At 48.2% G+C, this 19399-nt stretch overlaps 2 protein-coding genes across 10 annotated transcripts in view; both read right to left on the reverse strand.

Moving 5' to 3' along the window:
* WBP1L (WW domain binding protein 1 like) overlaps nt 1-4380 on the reverse strand; it is a 60052-nt gene extending 55672 nt beyond the window's left edge. Inside the window, exon 1 of the mRNA XM_078434778.2 lies at nt 4176-4380. Coding sequence (XP_078290904.2) covers nt 4176-4265 — 90 coding nt within the window. The 5' untranslated portion in view covers nt 4266-4380. The remainder of the gene's footprint in view (nt 1-4175) is intronic.
* A 1095-nt stretch (nt 4381-5475) lies between these two features.
* SFXN2 (sideroflexin 2) overlaps nt 5476-19399 on the reverse strand; it is a 61577-nt gene continuing 47653 nt past the window's right edge. For all 9 annotated transcript variants that reach the window (XM_078434784.2, XM_078434786.2, XM_078434780.2 and 6 more), the window contains 11 exons: nt 17670-17854; nt 17325-17495; nt 16248-16346; nt 15428-15503; nt 15067-15152; nt 13729-13789; nt 13296-13362; nt 12526-12575; nt 12139-12188; nt 10054-10101; nt 5476-9219 (listed from right to left, as the gene is read on the reverse strand). In XM_078434784.2, the coding sequence (XP_078290910.1) occupies nt 9120-9219; nt 10054-10101; nt 12139-12188; nt 12526-12575; nt 13296-13362; nt 13729-13789; nt 15067-15152; nt 15428-15503; nt 16248-16346; nt 17325-17495; nt 17670-17854 (993 nt within the window). In that variant the 3' untranslated portion in view covers nt 5476-9119. The remainder of the gene's footprint in view (nt 9220-10053; nt 10102-12138; nt 12189-12525; nt 12576-13295; nt 13363-13728; nt 13790-15066; nt 15153-15427; nt 15504-16247; nt 16347-17324; nt 17496-17669; nt 17855-19399) is intronic.

The raw sequence follows: 19399 nt of genomic DNA on the forward strand, positions 1-19399 counted from the left end.
ACAAATGCTCACTTTGGTATATAAAACAGACTAAGAAAATGAGGGACAGGGAATTAGGGTCTGGACGTTCCATCTCCCATTATTCTCTAAGAAGAAATGATGGTAATCACACTGAAATGCTGTTTTTAAGAAAGAAAGTGAACTAAGCCTTCTGAACTGAAAACTGGGGCCAAGTTGGTGAGGCAGGGGAGAGGTGAGGTAAGAAAAAAAATCAGGAATTAGGACCCCCAACTCAAAGTTTTAAAAATGGCAGAGGAAAGGTAAGAATTGTCTCTGGAGATTTGTGCCCAGACCCTTAGCTGGGGGGCTTTATGGAAAAAGACATTTCTACTAAAACTTTATTTAAAAAAATTTTTAATGTTTATTTTTGAAGGAGAGAGAGACAGAGCCGGGGGGGTGGGGGGGCGGTGGCAGAGAGAGAGGGAGACACAGAATCCGAAGCAGGCTCCAGGATCTGAGCTGTCAGCACAGAGCCCGACGTGGGGCTCGAACCCACAAACCATGAGATCACGACCTGAGCCAAAGTCGGACGCTCAACAGACTGAGCCACCCAGGCACCACAAACTTTATTTTAAGTAATAGTCAGATTGTTCTAGTTGAATCTAACCAACAATAGAAAGAAATGAACTCTATGTATCTCAACCATTATTTAACTAGAAGAGACAAATGCCAAGGTCTCAGTCTGGCAACTCCACGGCTTTTTTTTTTTTTTTTTTCCTAACTCTTTACGGATTTAAGGAGTGACATCTGAGTCACAGTAACCTATAGGAGAGTCAAGTCCAAGTTCCCAATCTCAGAAGTAAGCTAGGCTGTTAACTTTCCTGGGCCAGGATGACAAGAAATGACAATTCCAGTGGAGAGCTGGTAACAGGGAAAGTAAGCTGCCTTAATGCCATATATTTTTTTTTAATTTTTTTTTTAACGTTTTTTTATTTATTTTTGAGACAGGGAGAGACAGAGCATGAACAGGGGAGGGTCAGAGAAAGGGAGACACAGAATCTGAAACAGGCTCCAGGCTCTGAGCTGTCAGCACAGAGCCCGACACAGGGCTCGAACTCACGGACCGCGAGATCATGACCTGAGCCGAAGTCGGCCGCTTAACCGACTGAGCCACCCAGACGCCCCTTTATATTTCTGATATTAGATACATATGTAAAAAAAAAAAAAAAAAAAAAGATTGTATTTGATAGTGGCATTTCAAGGGAAAAATAATGTAATAAGATACCCACACCATGTTCAATACGGAATGAGTACAGCTGAGTCCTCCTTGACTCAGAGTTAGCTGGAAGCCACTTGTTGAAATAAGGACAGTGAGTACCTGAAGTATGTCCTATGCCAAAATGGTCTCGGATTTTTTTTTTTTTTTTTTTTACTGATTTCTACAAGCCAAAAATCAACAAAAACCTCAAAACAAAAACCCAATTGACTAAACAGTGCTGGATTCAGAGTTAATAATTATATAGTAACTTCCATTCCAAAGGTTAAAATTCAAAACACAAATCTCACTATAGATATCTAGCACTCATGGACAGAAAGAGACAAGGGTATGAGGTGGGGATGGGAGTATTGGGTGGGGGGAGGGTCAGGAAGAGGGAGCCCACTCATTACAAAAAACTTTCTCTTCTCTGCAGGAACTGTAACCACATAATAGCTGCTGGTCAGCACGAGATCCACCCAAATGGAACAAAGTACAAAAGCCACCCTGTCCCCAAAATAAGTATTGGAAGTGGCAGAGAAATGGCAAGAAAACGGCCTGTGATCGATAAACTGGCATGATACTGAAGTTCCCCTCCCACATCTCGCCAGCTCCCAGGCCTCCATGACCTGGTGGGAACCTCCACTTTCCATCCTCTGCCAAGGAAGTGGATCCATCCGGTTCCCACCATCAACTCAGGAGGCCCACCACTGCTCTTCCAGCCGGGTGAAGCATCCACAGGCCTAGGGCACCCATCTAAGGCTGCAATGTTCTTAAATCAACCCTCCACCAGCAATGTTATTTACTGGATATTGAGAATGACCTTTCTTTACTTACAGAAATAGACGCAAAGGCAAAGCAACAGTTTCCTGTATATTTTGTTGTGTCAACTTCTATACTTCTTAACTTCACCAGTCCTGAGGGTTCTAACTTTTCCAGTAAACAAAGAAAATATCTCTCCTGCCAGTTTATGATTTTAACTAGGACAAGGAAGAACTGCAACAAACCCTAAAATGGAAAGGTCCCAGCCCTAGAAAAGGGAATATACTGGGCAAGAAAAGGAGCTCTATTCCTTTCACATGTTATTTCAAATGTACATAAATAGACTGGGGGGGGGGGGGGAGGGCGGGGACAGAAGACACTTGAACAGATAAATGAATAACAAATTGTGGTATAGCCATACAATGGAGTATCATTCAGCCACAAAAAGGATTGAGGTACTGGTACATGTTACGATGTATAACACGTAACCCATGTGTAACATGTAATCATGTGACATGATGAACCTCACAAACATGATGTTAAAGGAAAGCAGACACAAAATATCACAAACTGTTTCTCTGCAATATCCCGAAAGGGTAAATCCATGGAGACAGGAAACTGATTGGTGGTTGCCAGGAGCTGGGAGAAAGGGAAATCAGGGAGGAACTGCTTAATGGGTAGATGGTTTTCTTTTCAAGTGATGAAAATGTTTTGGAACTAGATGTAGTGGTTGCACAACATTGTGAATGTACTAAACACCACTGAATTGTTCACTTTAAAATGGTAAAATGGTTTTAAATGGTTTATGTTAGGTGAATTTCACCTCACTTTAAAAACTAATTAATTTTTTAAATAAAGGATACTGGGGTGCCTGGGTAGTTAAGTCGGTTAAGTCCGACTTTTGATTTCAGCTCAGGTCATGATCTAGTGGTTCCTGAGTTTGAGCTCCACGTCGGGCTCTGCGCTGTGTGACTGGAATTCTCTCTCCCCCTCTCTCTCTGCACCTACCCCCACTCATGCTCACTCGCTCTCTCTCTCTCTCTCTCTCAATAAACAAACTTAAAAAAACTAATAAAAAAATAAAATAAGGGACACTAATGGGCAAAACAAGATGTACATGTAAAAAGGAAGCCCATAAACTCCTAGGGCAAAGATAGTATTTTTGCTGGCACTCGGCTTCTACTCTTGATCACAACGCAAAGTTCAAGTGCTAAGCTGGATAGACTCTGCCATCATGCCATGTGTGAGAGTGAGCGCGTGTCTATTCTCTTCTGAAAAGACAGGGAAGAGAACAGAAAGTGAAGAAAATAGAATGGTAAAGCCTTGCCAAATGCAAAGGAAGGAGGGGTGATTCCCCCTACTGCACCCCACCCAACTTGGCACCAGGAGTAACACTCCCATTAGGGTTTCGAAATGCCAGCCGGAGCTGGAATCGGCACAAGCAAGCTTCTCTGCCTGGATAAAAAGCAAGCCACCCAGCAAGAAAAGCTGGGGTGCTCCATTCGCTGCCCATGTTGGCATCAGCACCACCCTTTGCTCAAAAGCCCCGAACTGGCCTAGATCAGCATCAGTGGCTGGCTCTCCCAAGCCAGCCAGCCTAACAGCAAGAGCTTGTTACAGCTCAAGTGTGCCCTCCTCCTGAAGGGTCCTGATCTACTCCATCCCACAGGCCTTCCAAGAGCCCGGCCTCCAACCCTTTGCCTCCAACACATTAAAAATGGAGCCAAGATACGCTCAGAACTTTTCCCTGTCCAGTATGAAATAAATACCCTCTCAGCCCCTCTTCCCTCACAGGCCAGCTCAATAACCCACTTACCCCTACCCGCACACACGTACACACTGCATTACTGCCTTGAAGACCGGCTCCACGCGGGGGCACGAATGCGCCCCCCACGCCTCAGCCGGGCCCCACTACCCAGTCACGGTCATCCCAGCCCATCTGACCTAACAGCTCTCGCAAAGGTCCCTCACTCACTGGGCACCATGCCTGTGCCACTTCCCTGACACCAAAACAGGTGTCCCTCAGCTAAACACCGACGCCCCCTTAGAGCCTGTCCACTCCAGGCACGGGAGCCACTCTCGGGACCCCCTCAACTCTTGACGACGACACTCTTTCAGCCCCCTCCAGCCAGGCAGCGACGCCGTCTTCAGCCCCCTCCAGCCAGGCCTCGACGACCCCCAGGCCCCCAGGCTGGCCCGGACGCCCCCTCCCCCTTACCTGCGGGGGTTCAGCCCTGGCTGACAGGGGGCTGGGCAGCGCCTGGAGGAGCAGGAGCGCCATGCCACCCAGGAGCCTTCTCCTCTCCATCCCCCTCCTGCTCCTGCTCCTCCGCCACGGCGCCGCCACCTCCCTCCTCCTCCTCCCTCTCCTCCTCTTCCCTCTTCTTCCTTCTTCCCTTCTTTTCCTGTTTCACTCTCCCCTCCCGCTTCCGGCTCTGCTCCACCCCGCCCCAGCCCAAACACCCTCCCACACACTGGGCAGGCTCTCCAGTTCCAGCGGTTCACGGGCTCTTGCCCTTCGTCCATTGACCAAAATAGCTGTCGATCAAGTAGCAGTTCCGCCCCTTCACCCTCCCAATGGAGACGGAAGACCTGAGAGATCCAGCCAATGAAAAGTAGGAGGAAGCCGGGCCATCTTGAGTGCTGCATGGCGGTGTAAACGCGCCCCACGCCACAGAGAGTGGCGGAAGGAGCTCCGATCCGGGGGCGGGGCCCTCTGGCACGAACATCGGCAAGTCTAATTCGGATGCAGCCATCTTAAGCGTGGCGGAAGTACTAGATTTCTACACTTCTGCAAAGACAGCGAAGAGGGGTATGGTAATTCTGAAGAGTATTGGAAAATAAGTTGTGGTACTCCTAACGAAGAAAACAATTGCAGCCTAAAAATCTTTTGACGTCTTTTGTTTTGAAGCACAGCCCTGGTACCTTGGCTCAAATCGCCCAGTGGTAGGTTAGGTCCGTGTGAATTCTCTGTGAAATAATACCTTTACCTGAGGCACGGTGCTGTGTCACCCCAAGTTCCAGGGACAACATTCTATTGACTCTACCTCAGAAATCGCTCTGAAATCCACTCCCATTGTTTCCGTCCGTGTTCTCATCTTCCGGCTAAACACAAATGCTCTCCCTGCTGGCCCTAGTTGCCAATTCTTCCCTCTCGAATGCCTGCCGCACGCCACAGCAAGTGCGCTCTTGACATACTGTCTTACGGCTTTCCCTCTTGAAATACTTCAACTACCTACGGAATATATAGTCCAAACTACTCAATAGGGTTCTCTCTTGTATCCTGATGCCTGCCTACTTCTTTTTATCTCATCTGCCCCTACATTTCCCCACACATTCCACTTACACCAAACTCTTAAGAGATGCCCCAGTGTGCTGGGGAACTTCTAGTTCCCACCCCCTCCCTTGTTTCTTCTTCTGGATTCCCATTACACTAAAACACACTGTATCTGATTGTAGTATCTGCCTGGCTGGCCCCTACCACTAAATTCACAGCTTTTTGTATGGCACACCGGGTGTTATTCTTTTTTTTTTTTTTAAGATATCCCTGCAACATCTTGTACAAAGCCCAACCATGAGTCCAACAATGTTCGTAAAATAAATGAACAAGTGAAGAACCATGCCAGAGAGGCCAGATTCCTGTAGCAGCCAATTTCCTCTCAAAATCCTGCCAAAGCATTTTGTAGCCTGGCCTAGTCTAGCCCATGGCTGAGCCCACAGGGAGTTTGTTCTTGGCTTAAATGGTGGCAAAGTGGGAAACAGATAAGAGTGAAAAGATTGGTTCTGCCTCTATCTTGATCCTACTTTCCCAAGTGTTACAAAAGGTAACAAGTGTTTTTGCCAATCTCAAATGTCTTAGAAATTCATCCATACTACAATCAAGCTCCCTAGGGGAGAAATAAAGATTCAGTACTAGGCACAGGCCAAATTATTTTCACAGCACAGGGTCTCAGTCCTGGCTTCAAGGTTTTAGAAGCCTTCCTATGTAAAAGCCAGGTATCATCATCAGGATGCTAATTTCAATTTAGCAAACACAGGAGGTTTTTGTCCTAACTTCCCTTTCTTTACCTGAAAGCTTAAATTGAGCCGCTGCATGGGACAAACACTAAACCCTACCTGTCTGGATTAACACTTCTCACACGAAGGTGTTTGAATCACCCTAATCACCTCGCTTCTGACATCCCACAGGTGCCAACTCAAAGAGAAGCAGAGAGGTCTTGCAAAATGGAGCTGAGGTGCAGTTTGAGGGAGCACTCTCTAAAGTCCTCTAAACTGTAGCCACTACAAACTTCAGACTTTTCCAAAAGAGAGATTGTCTATAAAAGGAGGAGGAATGCTAGGAAGTTTAAAGAGCTGGGAAGGAAAGGAGAAGGTTGTCAATTCTTGAAAGAACATCAGTGTGGGACTGCTTCCAAGCTCTGGCTTGCTCTGGTAATGTTTTTCCTATTTGCCTTTGGAAATGGGCAAAGTGGAGGCCAGATCTCCTATCCTAAGGAAGCTGGCTCAGAGACGCAGACTTTTCTGCTCAGAAATTAGCTAAAGTCAAATTGCACATGTTATGGAATGGATGAACTTTGAAAATATCATGCTAAATGAAAGAGGTCAGACACAGAAGGCCATGAACTGTATGATTTCCTTTATATGAAGTCCAGAATAGGCCAATCCATAAAGGCAGAAAGTAGATAAGGAGTTCCAAGGGGGTGCGGGATGAAGGGAATCCAGAGACTGCCAAATGGTACAGAGTTTCTTTGGGGAGTAATAAAAATATTCTGAAATTAGTGATAATGATTACAACTCTGGATGTACTAAAACCCATAGAATTGTACACTTTAAAAGGATGAATTTATGAGTTCTGTTTTGTTTTAATTTTACTTATTTTGAGAGAGACAGAGAGTGTGAGCAGGGGAGGGGCAGAAAGAGAAGACAATCAATCCCAAGCAGGCTCCCAACATAGGGCTTGAACCCACAAAACCGGGAACTCATGACCTAAGCTGAAAACAAGTCAGATGCTTAAGCGACTGAGCCACCCAGGCACCCCTAAAATTTTTTTAATGTTTACTTATTTTGAGAGAGAGAGAGAGAGAGAGAGAGAGAGAGAGAGAGAGAGAGCGCCACAGGGGATAAACAGAGAGAATCCCAAGCAGGCTCCACATTGCCAACACAGAGCCCAACACAGGGCTCAAACCCAAGAACCATGAGATCATGACCTGAGACGAAATCAAGAGTCGGGACACTTTAAACGACAGAGCCACCCACACACCCCTGTATGTCTTCTTCAGAGAAATGTCTGTTCATGTCTTCTGCCTATTTTTTTTTACAAAACTAATTTTATTTAAATACTCTCCACCCATCGTGGGGTTTGAACCCACAATCCCAAGATCAAGAGTCCATGCTTTTCCAGCTGAGCCAGCCAGGTGCCTTTTCCTGCCCATTTTTTTTTTTTTTTTACTGGATTATTTGTTTTTGTGTGTGTTGAGTTGTATAAGTTCTTTATGTATTTTGGATAAGAACCCTGTATCAGCTATGTCATTTGCAAATATCTTCTCCCATTCAGTAGCTTGTCTTTTAGTTTTGTTGACTGTTTCTTCGGCTGTGTAGCTTTTTATTTTGATGTAATAACAATAGTTTATTTTTGCTTTTGTTTTCCTTGCCTCAAGAGATATATCTGGACCCACACTTTCTATTTTAACAACCCATCCAGGTGACTCTGAAATATATTAAGAACCATTGCTCCAGAGTAGGGGAAACATTTTGTGTACAGGGCCAGAGAGCAAATATTTTATGCTTTGCATGCCACATACATGGGGATCTCTGTCATATATTCTTGGCTTTTTCTTTTTTTGCCTTTTAAAATATAATTCCCAGGCACACAAAAACAAGTAGCAGGTGGATTTAGGCCCTTGAGCCACGGTTTGCTGCTCTAGAACAACAAAGCTCCCATTCTGCAGCGTCCAGCATATTTTTCCTCTGTAATAAGGGAAATAAACAATCACCTCCAGGCATCAGACAGGTTCCCTTATAGTTGTGATAACCTCTTGCATGCCAAGGTCAAAGTGAGACCAGATCCTGCTTTCCATCCAGGCTTTACTAATTCAGTCTGCATACAGTTCATTACACTCTTTCAAGAAATTTATTTGATTCACAGTGATATCCTTTGAACAGTCAGGAAATTCTACCAGATGAAACTCAGACAGACATTGATCCCTCGTAAGCCACAATGGTCTCCTTCCACCCCCACCCCACCCCGAGCCTGAAAAGTCACCTACAGCAGCCAAGATGGGACGGGCAAATGGCTGCACTTTGCTGTGTGTCCTTTAAGGCTCTTTGGTCCTGGTTGGTTACTTCTCAGAGGTATCCAAATAAAACTTCTCTTTCCTATTCAGAACACACTAGTCTTTGGTGTTTAACCCAATGGGCTGAGAAGGGAGGCAGCTAGGAAAATATACCCATTAAAATGTGCTGTTAATGCCTACATATATTCTTTTTACTCACAGTTAGTGGACTTATTTTTCAAACACAGAGAAGCAAAATCAGACATGATTTTAGCATAGGAGATCAAAGTCAGTGTCAATAGACAGGGCTTAAAGCACCATGAAACTTTGCTGCCTCATGAAACGGCCTATCTCAAGTTTAGCAGCACTCCCAAAGATGCTTTCTGACCAGGGGACACTGGGGACGAGAATGAGAAAGAACAGAGAAGAGCCCCACGTTGGCAAAGGCTTCTTCCCCTCCCTTCCTGAGTTAGCTAGAATTGCAAGGGTAAAAAGTTTCATAGCATGAGACAAGACGAGGAGGAAGAGAAGAGGAGTAAGAGCATCTTTTTGTCCCAGGGGCTCTTCCCCAGTCCTGGCTGGAACTAGAATCCCCAAAGTTTCCTAATTTTTCCAAACGGTCTGAGTATCTCCCTCAGGGGGTCTCAGCTCCTGGTCTCCAGGGGATGGTGGTTAAGGGAGGAACAGATAGAAGACTTGGCTTTTGCTCCCCTTGTTCACTTTTATCCTCTGGAGTCCAATAAGCCTGGGTGAAAACACGAGGCTCCCCACCTACCAAATCCACCCTGGCCTTCAGGCCCTGTGGGCAGAGGAATGAGGGGACAGGTATACAGAGCAGCTGAGGAGCTGGTGAATATGGGCACAGACTGGTCCTTACTGGGGTGGGGCATTTAGAGGCCCTTATTGAAGTAGACATAAGGCACAAGTTCTCCATACTTGGCTCTAATGGCGTCTTGGAGCTCTGGTTCCAGATAAGAAACTGGCAATTCACTGAGAAGACAGAAGGGGATTATGAGCGTGCCAACTGGACAAGCAACAAATTATCGTCAGATAAAGTCCAACTCAAATGCCATCTCTAAGAAGCCCTCCCTGATTTTTCCATCAGAATGAATGGCCTCTATACAACATAATATATTGCTTTTACTTCTACTCGGGCCTGACTTCATTCTCCTTGGTGCCAAACTTCCATCTTCTCTGCAAGATTACAAGCACAAGCACGTCTCCTGTGTGCTTGGAACACAGAAGTCTAGCACACGACACTGAAATATGAATACTACAGCAGGGGAACCTGGTATCTTCTCGGTATACATCCAAGCTGCACTTCGTCTCCTGGAGCTAATCCTCTCCCCTCCCACAATCTGATGCTTTGTTTCCCCTTTCCATCATCCCTTTTCACATCCCTTCCCTGCCAGGACATGCAAGAGAAATAGAGAGGCCCAAGTCATCCACCCCCTAGCAAACACAAGCCAGAATAAGTATCTGTACCTTTGTTCAATTTCAAGGACCAGATCTAGCCAGGGAGGATGTATCTAATAACCTAACCAGCAGGGACAGAAAGTTTCTTGTTGTTCCCCCACTTCCCTCCAAGGCAGTCCTTGCTCCACTGGGAGGAAGCCACTCATGCCTCCACCCCGTGGAGCTCTGTTTTGGTTTACCATTCCCCCCGGGGCTAAGAGGCCCAGAGTTTAGGCTGATAGGCACTTGTCCTTAGACAAAAATGCTGCCCTTCCTGCCCCTCCTTGTCTCCCTCAGGACAGCAGGCAGGTCAGGGAGAGCAGGGACAGGGCATTCAGTAAAACAAAGTGAGGAACGAACAGCTGTTACCATTTCTGTGGAAAGAGCCCACAGGCCACTGGCACCATGAAGATGAGGCTGGAAGAAAGGAGAAACAAAGTGTCAGGGGCATCTCCCCACAGGCCTACTCACATCCTATCTCTGAGTCCCCCAAAGGAAGGAGGAGATGCCCACTCACCCAGCCTGCCCTCCCCGCCACCCCATGGCTCCTCTCCCTGCAACTCTTCTCTTGGTCTCTCAGTGCCAGGATATTCATTCTGGGATGGGATGGAATCAGCCTCCCTCCACCTCCCACATCCACCTGTTGTCCAAGCAGATGAAGATAACGAAGGCACTGGGAGTATAACTAGCAGCCCTAAAGACCACAAGCACTGAGCAGTGAGGGTTATGACACCTGAGGTCCTGCCCCCACAGCCATGAACACCTGGGCTGGTGGAGACCAGAACAGGGCAGCTTCTCAAACTTCACTGTGCGTGCAAGTAACTCATGGGGCTTGTTAAAAAGCGATGCTGACTCAGGAGGTCTGGGGAAGGGCTTAAGAGCATTTCTAAGGTTCTCAGATGTTTCAGCTCCAGGGTCTTGTCTTACAGGACTTGGGAATCTAACAGACCAAGGTTCATATTCCAGCTTTGCTACTTCCTCGCTGTGTCATATTGGGCGAGTTACCCCTGAGCCAGCAGGGGGAAGACAAGGATACCTACTCTGCAGGGCCTCCGTGGGGATTAAATGAAAAGTGCACATGTGGCACTCAGCTCGTGGGAACCACTCACTCATTGGTGACTCAGTAAGCAGAGTCACCTCGGAGACTACCGAGGATCCGACCACAACTCCGGCAATTATGGGCTACAGAGCCTTGGGTGAGTGTCTCCATCTCTCTGAGCCCCGGTTTCTTCATTTGTAAAAGGAGATGACGGCCCTATCTATACTTCTAGGGCGGAGGAGATTCAGCGAAATTATAGATGTGAACCATGAGCACAGCAGGGACACACAGGAAACACTCAATACGTGTTGGTTATTCCTGTTATTGTCATTAGCCCCATGGCCTTGTAAAGTGTAACTGACACTAGGACACAGCCAGTCAAGGGCAGGCACCGAAGCATGCCGCCATGGCTTGTGTTTTATTTACTTACTTACTTACTTACTTACTTATTTATTTATTTTTGAGAGAGAGAGAGAGAGAGCGCGCGAGAGCGTGCGCATGTGCGCAAGCAGGGGAGGGGCAGAGAAAGAGGGACACACACAGAATCCGAGCTGTCAGTGCAGAGACCAGCGCTGGGCTTGAACTCAGGAACTGTGAGATCATAACCTGAGCCAAAGCCAAGACACTTAACCCACTGAGCCACCCAGGCAGTCCATTTACTTACTTTTCAAATGTTTGTGTATTTGGGGGGCGGGGGGGGAGAGAGTGTGAGCGGGCTAGGACCAGAGAGAGAGGGATTAAGAAAGAATCCCAAGCAGGCTGTGCCGTAATCACAGAGCACAACACAGGGCTCGATCTCACGAACCAGGAAATCATGAGCTGAGTCAAAATCAAGAGACAGACGCTTAACCGACAGAGCCACCCAGGCGCCTATGGTGTTTTCATTTTGTGCGAGGTTGGGACACGTGACGGCCACAGGCTGTCCCATCACTGTTATGTCTCAGCAGGTCTGTGTATTTACTTAATTGATTTATACGGAGATATAGTTGCCATAGAACACGGTGTCCATGTAAGGTGTAGAGCATGTTGACTTGATACGGTGAGACATTGCAATACGCTTACCACCTCAGCATTAGCGGACACCTCTATCACTGTCACAGAATTATCATTTCTTTTTTGTAGTGGGACTGGATTGTGGTCTTCCTCTCTTCTCCAGTCCGAAGGTCAGAGGAGGCCCCGGACAGGAGGGCACCCAAGCACTCCGCTCTCCATGCGGATGTGTGCATAGAGCCTAGCCAGCCTGATGCCTTCAAGAAACATGGGGCGAGAGCTCTCGGTGTGGCCCACATACAGAGCTCAGGCACTATGGAAGTCAGGTAAAAGAGAGCACGTTCTCCAACATGGGCGACACAAGAAGACAGTGCTTGGGTGACCCAGCTGCCACAGAACCCACAACGAGAAAACGCGTTACTCACAAGCACCCCGACAGCAGAACTTGCAACGGGGCATGCAGGACCTTGACTTTCTGGACAAAAAAAAAATAAACAAAGAGAAAGATCCACGTAAGATTCACGGATCTTAATGTGAAACCCACGCCTGCCCTACCCCTGCTCAGTCAGCCAGAAACCTACAGGAATGAAACGCCTAGCCATGAAGGAGGGAGAACAGGGTTCCTCTTGCTCTCTGCGGACAAGGTCAAGCAACCAGCTATGGCATCTAAAGCGGGCAGCCAGCGGGGACTGGTATGGGCCCTCCCTGAAGGAGGTAAGGCCAGCAGCTAGAGGGAAGGACGAGGATCAGGTGCTCCTAAGTATGGCTGGGGGGCTCTGGGCAGAGAAGATGCAAAAGGGAACCCCACTCACCTTCATGAAACGCAGCTTCTCCAGCCTTTCCATGATGACTGGCAGCAAGACTGCAAGAGACCAGGGAGAATCTCGGGGGAAGGCCATAAGACTCTCTCCAAGACCCCTTCCCAAAGTCAGGTGATTCCCTCCACCTCCCCTGACGTTCCTGAAAATACTTGAAGACTGTGTAGGTGCAGCCACCCCCAAGCTGTCCCCTAAGTCCTAGGAGAAGGGTGCTTCCCAAACTTCTCCACTTGCACACCTGTGACAGGACATGTACCGCAGGCCCCAAGCATCCTTCTCAAAACTTAAATCTTTGAAGGCTCACGCAAACAAATCTCCTATCCTACTCTGTAACATGCCTCTGCTAAAAGCAAAACCAGGGGAAGGGATTTATTTTCTTTACCACTGTCTTCCTGGCACCCCACACCGTGCCCAGCACATTGAAGGTACTTGAGGAGTATCTGTGGAATGAAAAGAACTTTCTTCCCCACATCTCTGACTGATGTTCTGGGAACTACAGTGTGGTCTCCCGTGGGCTTCTGCACTCCAGCACTATGTAGGAGTAAGGTATACAGCACGTGGATCTGATAGATTTATACAATGTAATACGGTCACCAGCATAGCCTTAGTTGCAATTTCTACCACATCCCAGAACTATCACTTGTTTTTTGAGAAGCATGGCTATAGAAGCTGGGGCCCCACCTCCCACCCAAAAGCTGAGTGTGGTTGAGGCCTCCATCACGTGTTCCAGGGTCCCCCAGGACAGGAGGACTTCTTTATCTTACTCATGCCAGGGGCTGCCATGGTGATCCGAGAAATGACCACTTGGGTGATGCCTATGGCCGCAGCTCTCTGAGGGCAGAAAAGAGCAAGTTGTTAGGCATGACCTCATCCAGTATCCGTGGACTGCACCAGCAGGCTGGGTCAAGGGTCAGGATCAGGTCTGAGTTGGTAAAGGGGAAGGGATGGGTCTGTCAGGGGCTGTATCCTCACCCAGCCCTCTCTCACCTAGCTAGACTTTTATGGCTTCAGGACCAGAAATGATGGAGAAAGGACATGACAAGCTTGTTCTGAACAAGAAATGTATGGAAATCAAGGGGAAGGAGGACGGAGTCAGGGGGACCCTGCAACAGAACCCGGGCCGGCTCTGACCACGAACAACAAAACAGGGTATAAGAGAATTCCCTCCTCCCACTCCAAAGGGATGCCTCTGCTCACCCGGGAATGACCAATCTCACTGTGATTTCCGTCCTTCACGCAGATGCCCTGGATGAGTTCCCTAAACACAGACAGGAGCTGCTGAACGTGGGAAGGGTGTGCTGGAAGCTCGCCAGCAATGTGACACAGCAGGTAACCAAGGCCAGCACACTCAAGCTCCAGGAAGCCACCTCCTACAGTCTGGCCCTTTGATCTTCCTTCTGTATTCCAGTGAGTGACATCTTGGAAGTGATCTAGGGCGGTGGCTAAGAGAGCTAGGCTGGGGCTCAGACTGCCTAGGTTGGATCCTGAAAATGCTGAGTAAGTCTTTGATCTTGAGCAGGTTCCCAAATCCTTCTAAAGACTCAGTTATCCTCATCTGCAAAATGGGGATAATCCTGGCACTCGCTTCATAGGAATGGTGAGGATTAAATGGGACCAATGCCTGCAAAGTACTTAATCCGGCACCTGACAGAGTGACTGCTCCATAAATAGTGGCTGCACTGGCTATTATTCTCTGGCCAGTTCTCGACAGCACTCGACCCCAGACCAGATAGGTGGCTGGGGCTCATTCATTTGTTGGGAAGGAGCACCTGGATAGAGGAGGGAAAGAGAGGAACAATGTGTACGCGTGACTCTTCCCGTCGTGGACTCTTTCCACAAGCGCTATCGTGCTGAATTCCCGCTTGCTAGCAGTCCCAAGAAAACAGGGCTAGTAGAGACCGGTGATGGTGATGAAGGCCGTGACGGTAACGGCAGCAATAATCGCTAATGCTTAGGTAGCACTTGATCCCTTCCAAGAGCTACTGTGAGTGCTTTATGTATATTACGTCATTAAGTTTTACAACAGAGGAACATCTATGCTTTCTCGAGTCAGAAAACAACTACAAGACACACGGATTTCTCCTTTAACCTTGCCTGCTGCGAAGCTTAGAGCCGGGTGCCTGGAAAACATCTGTCTACTCCTCTGGCTTCTTTCAAAGCTTCTTGGCTCTGTTCTATCTTTGGACGCCTCGCTTTGCTACATTTCGTTCTGTAAGCCATGCCCAGGGCTTTGGAAGTAGGCAGAGATCACAACTTAAATTGCAGTTGCAGTTGAAAGGACACGATCTCGTACAAACCTCCAGAGTCCACCCTACCCCCACCCTCATCCCACACGATCCAAAAAATGACTCCCACAACATTCAACACAGACTAAACCTAAGTCACCTGCCACTCCTGTGGCCATCACTGTTGGAGCAGCCCGGCAGCCCTCCCCACACCCACCTCAGCCCCCAAAGCCACCCACTGCCTTGGTTTCCTGCCCTGGCCCCACTAACCTTAGGGTTTGCAGGGAGGCAAAGGGAGCCCCATACTCACTGCTGTCGCATCATTGGGATGTTGACACAGTTAGCAGCAGCCACAGCGGCAAAAGGCACCCAGCGGCCCACCAGGGGTGGAGCTCTCTGTTGGGGGAAAGGAACAATAAGGACTATAAACCAAGAAATGAGACCTTGCTTCTGCCACTCATCCAGACATTTGGTCTAGGAACCCAAATTCCCTCAAAGACCCAAGAAAGACCAACCTGGGGTTAGCTCGGTTACCTCTCCCACTGGTTGGCTTTGCTCTGGGCCATACCCCACTCACCCAGACAAGGGTACTGCCAGGCCTGGGCAAAGTTTTCCCTAGGACTTTGCTGCCCCCTAGTGGCCACCATGCCCACAGCCGCCCCAGACCATACCTTTGTCAACATGTTCATGCCCACAGCAGTGGCCACCGCGGTGGTTGTGGCTGTGATGTAGGAAAGGGCCATCTGCCTAGTGGAGGAAAGACACGCTTGGGAGTGGGAAGCCCTGCCGGCTGAGGGCAAGACCAAGACTTCATTGAGAAAGTCTGGACACAAGGCTTCATGCCTGAGAAGCTCATGTGAACTATCCCCCATCCTGTCTTATGACATGCCCCCCTAAACACACACAACGCTCCAGCCCCCTGGGCCACCTTCAGTACTTTAAGCAAAGAGCAAACTCATTTCTGCTTCAGAACCCTTGCATGCTGTCGCTCCCTATATGGGGAATTCTTCTGTCGGCTCCACGTTGCTAAATCCTTATCCTTCAGAAATCCGCAGAAATACGGGCTCCACAGAAAAGACTTCCCCCAACCAGCCCATCTACACAGATGCCCCTCTGCTGTTTGTTATCTTGTCACCTGTTTATTTCCTTAATGGCAGCAGTTACAATCTAAGATTATCGTGCTTGCTTCCTTACAAGTCCTTAAATTCCATAAGAGCAGGGACCTTAGAACCATGCCTGGCACTTAACACCTACCCAAGAAATATTTGAGAATGAATGAATGAATGAACTTTGAACTAGTCTAGGAAGATACTCTCCTAATCAGCCTCAGAAAATACTTGCAAACCGTAAAAAGAGGGACTTGGTCACCTGCCCAGAATAAGCCCCGCCTGGAGAAGATAGCCCGAGAACCCTTTAGAAGGGCTGTTCCCCTCACGAGGACAGCTACCTGCTCCTGACCCACGTGGACAGCCTGGGGTTCAAGTCTCCTACCTGACCGATGTAGGGGAAGCTGCATTCCTGTTGGTATAGTTGACTAAGGCATTGAAGGACTGGTTCACCCACTGCCAGAAGATCACAGCCGGCATCGTCCTACCATAAGGAAGGCCCAGAGACGCAGAGGGGAGTCAATGCAAGGCTTGGTGTATACCCCAGATTACCTGCTGTTCCCCAAACTTCCCATGCTGTTTCATGCACCTGGGCTTTTGCACAGGCTAGTTCCTCTGCCTGGAACACACACACACACACACACACACACACACACACACACACACACATACACACCCCTTTCATACATGGCTAAATCTTGCTTTGTTGAGACATCACTTCTTCAAAACCTTCCTGACCCTTCCCCGGCCCTTCCTGGAACAATGAGTCATTCTATGCTCCCCGTTCTCACAACCCCATGTTCTCCCCACAACCTATTAGCAAGCTGACCTATAACTGTTTACTTGTTGGCTTCCTCAACAAAACTGGAGAAGCTCTTTAAGGACAGGGGCTAAAGTTTTTATATGCCTAACACCTGGCCCAAGGCCTGGCTCAGTAACTGGACAAATGGATACATGGGGGAGAAGGGGCAGAAAGAAGAGGGGAAAGGAGAGGAGTGAAATATCCAGCAGCTACAGAGAAAGTTTATTCTCTCCTATAGGTCTTCCTAATTTTGGGGGTGGGGAGGAGGGGCGGGGGGGGGGTCACCTTCCTATATTTTTTGCTGGGACATTACGTTATAAAGATACGTTAATATTTCATTGTTGAATAAGTACTTTCTAAAGAGGGAAGTAGGATGGCTGATTCGTCGAGAGTTCTAGAGAGGCACCCGTATTTCCTGGCTGTGTGTGGACTTGCACAAGTTACGTCACCTCTCTAGAACCTCCGTTCTTCATCTATACAGCACCTCTCTGTAGGGCTGATGAGAAGATTAAGTGAGGTAACATACGTAAAGAATTTCACACAGTGCCTGGTATTTGGTAAGGGGTCAATAAAGATGGCTGTGATTGTCATCATAATATGGCTCCCTGCCTAGCAGATCCAAGTGGCCACACTGCCCACCACCTTGCTCCCAGGGTCCACCTGTAGAACTGGAGCATGAAGCCCGTGATGATCATGCCACCAGGGACCTGGAAGGACATCCGCCCGATGACATTCATCTTGTCCCCGGTGTCAGGATGGAAGGCTGAGTCGTACAGCTTCTTGGCATACAGCAGCTGCTCCACTTGGGTGCCTGGGGGCACAACACCCATCCTGCCACCCAAGGATAATGGACACAGTTACTTCTCAGGCCCCTTGCCCCAGGTCATCCTGCTCCCCCCTTCCTGAGAGCTCTGCCTATTCCCATATCTTTAGTTTCCACCTTCTCCACAGGGATCCATCAGTGTTGCCCCAGTGCCTCCAGCCCCCTCCCCACTAGCTGCTCACCTGCTCTTCTCCACCATCACCTTGGCCCAGTCCAGCTCCCTCTCCGGTACCAGGACAGTGCGAGGGTCTGTGATATTGAAGAAGTGCTTCACCCGCCCCAGGAAAGTGCACTGGTCCCAACGGGGAGCATCAATGTTAAAGCCAGACAGATCAGCCTCCATCTTGTTCACACACAAAACTGGGGACTTAAGGAACAGAGAGGGGAAATGAGGATTGTCCCCCAAACTACAGTCTGCCCCGGAGGCCCTGAACCCTCCCGCAGTTGTAGAATGCCTGCTTTCACCCACCACTAGCATCGTTTGACTAAGTTTGGGCAGGCCCCAGTGAATGGTCCCAGACTGAGAAACCGACACTAATATGTGTTTCCTGAGTGCCTGCTGGTAGCCAGCCCTGTGCTTGACCATACTGTGGGAGACACTGGAAAAAAGGGCAACACCGTGCCTATCCTTGGGGAGCTGAGTGTTACTGGGGAACAAGAGCCCACCCAAGGAACAGGATATAATATATATGCAACAGTACGTACAGGAGATGAGAAAAAGCAGAGATGGGGGAGCAAAGTAAGTAAAGGGGGCTTCCCAGAAGAGCTGGAATGTGCACCCCAGAAGACAGATTGATCTGGGGTGCCTGGATGGCTCAGTTGGTTAAGCATCCGACTTTGGCTCAGGTGATGATCTTGTGGTTCGTGAGTTTGAGCTCCGCATAGGGCTCTGTGCTGACGGCTCAGAGCCTGGAGACTGCTTTGGATTCTGTGTCTCCCTCTCTCTCTGCCCTCACCCGCTGGCGCTCTGTCTCTTTCTCTCTCTCAAAAATAAATAAGAGTATTAAAATTTTAAAGAAGAAGAAGAAGAAGAAGAAGAAGAAGAAGAAGAAGAAGAAGAAGAGAGATTGATCTGAAAGAGGCCTAAAGCATGGATCACATTCAAGGTAGAAACAATTACAAAGGGGAAAATGAACATGTGGCATGATCACTCTCATCACTTCTGTGTACGTGTGTGGTGCATGCTGGTCCTGTAAGAGGTCTCAGGCCATGGCTCTGACTGAGGTAATGCACCTGCCCTCAAGGAGTTACAGAATGGGAGGTAAAAGACAAGTAAAGCCACAAGGACAGCAGTGTGAACAATGCTGTGGACACTGAGGGCAATGGAAAACCAGAGAAGAGGCATCTAAAATTGAGACGACCTTATCTCCCAGTTTTCCTGGGATTATTGTCCTGGGGCAATTGTTAATAGCATCCCCTTCCACTCTCAAAAGTGTCCTGTTTGGGGTAGTAAATTATATGATCACTTTATCTAAAATGGACGAGGGATACGGCGTCTGTGTGGCTCAGTCGGTTAAGGTCCAACTCTTGGGTTTCCACTCAGGTCACGATCTCGTGGTTCTTGAGTTCAAGCTCCACATCAGGCTCTGCACTGACATTTCAGAGCCTGCTTGGGATTCTCTCTCTTTCCCTCTCTCTGCCTCTCCCCCACTTGCACTCTCTCTCTCTCAAAATGAATAAATAAACTTTAAAAAACAAATAAAACAGATGAGGGATTCTGAACATGCTTTGTGAAAACAAGAAATAATGTTTTGAAGGATGGGTAGAAGATAGAGGAGAGGTGTCCCAGGCAAAAAGAATAGCCAGCGTTGACCGCACACAGGGCATGTGGGGACCAGATGATATTTATCACAGCTAACACTTACTGAACTTTGACTCTACGCTAGACACTTTGCTTGGTGCTTGACATGCA

The sequence above is a fragment of the Panthera onca genome, chromosome D2 (genome assembly GCF_046562875.1).
Source record: "Panthera onca isolate mPanOnc1 chromosome D2, mPanOnc1 haplotype 2, whole genome shotgun sequence".
Classification (NCBI taxonomy): Eukaryota; Metazoa; Chordata; class Mammalia; order Carnivora; family Felidae; genus Panthera; species Panthera onca.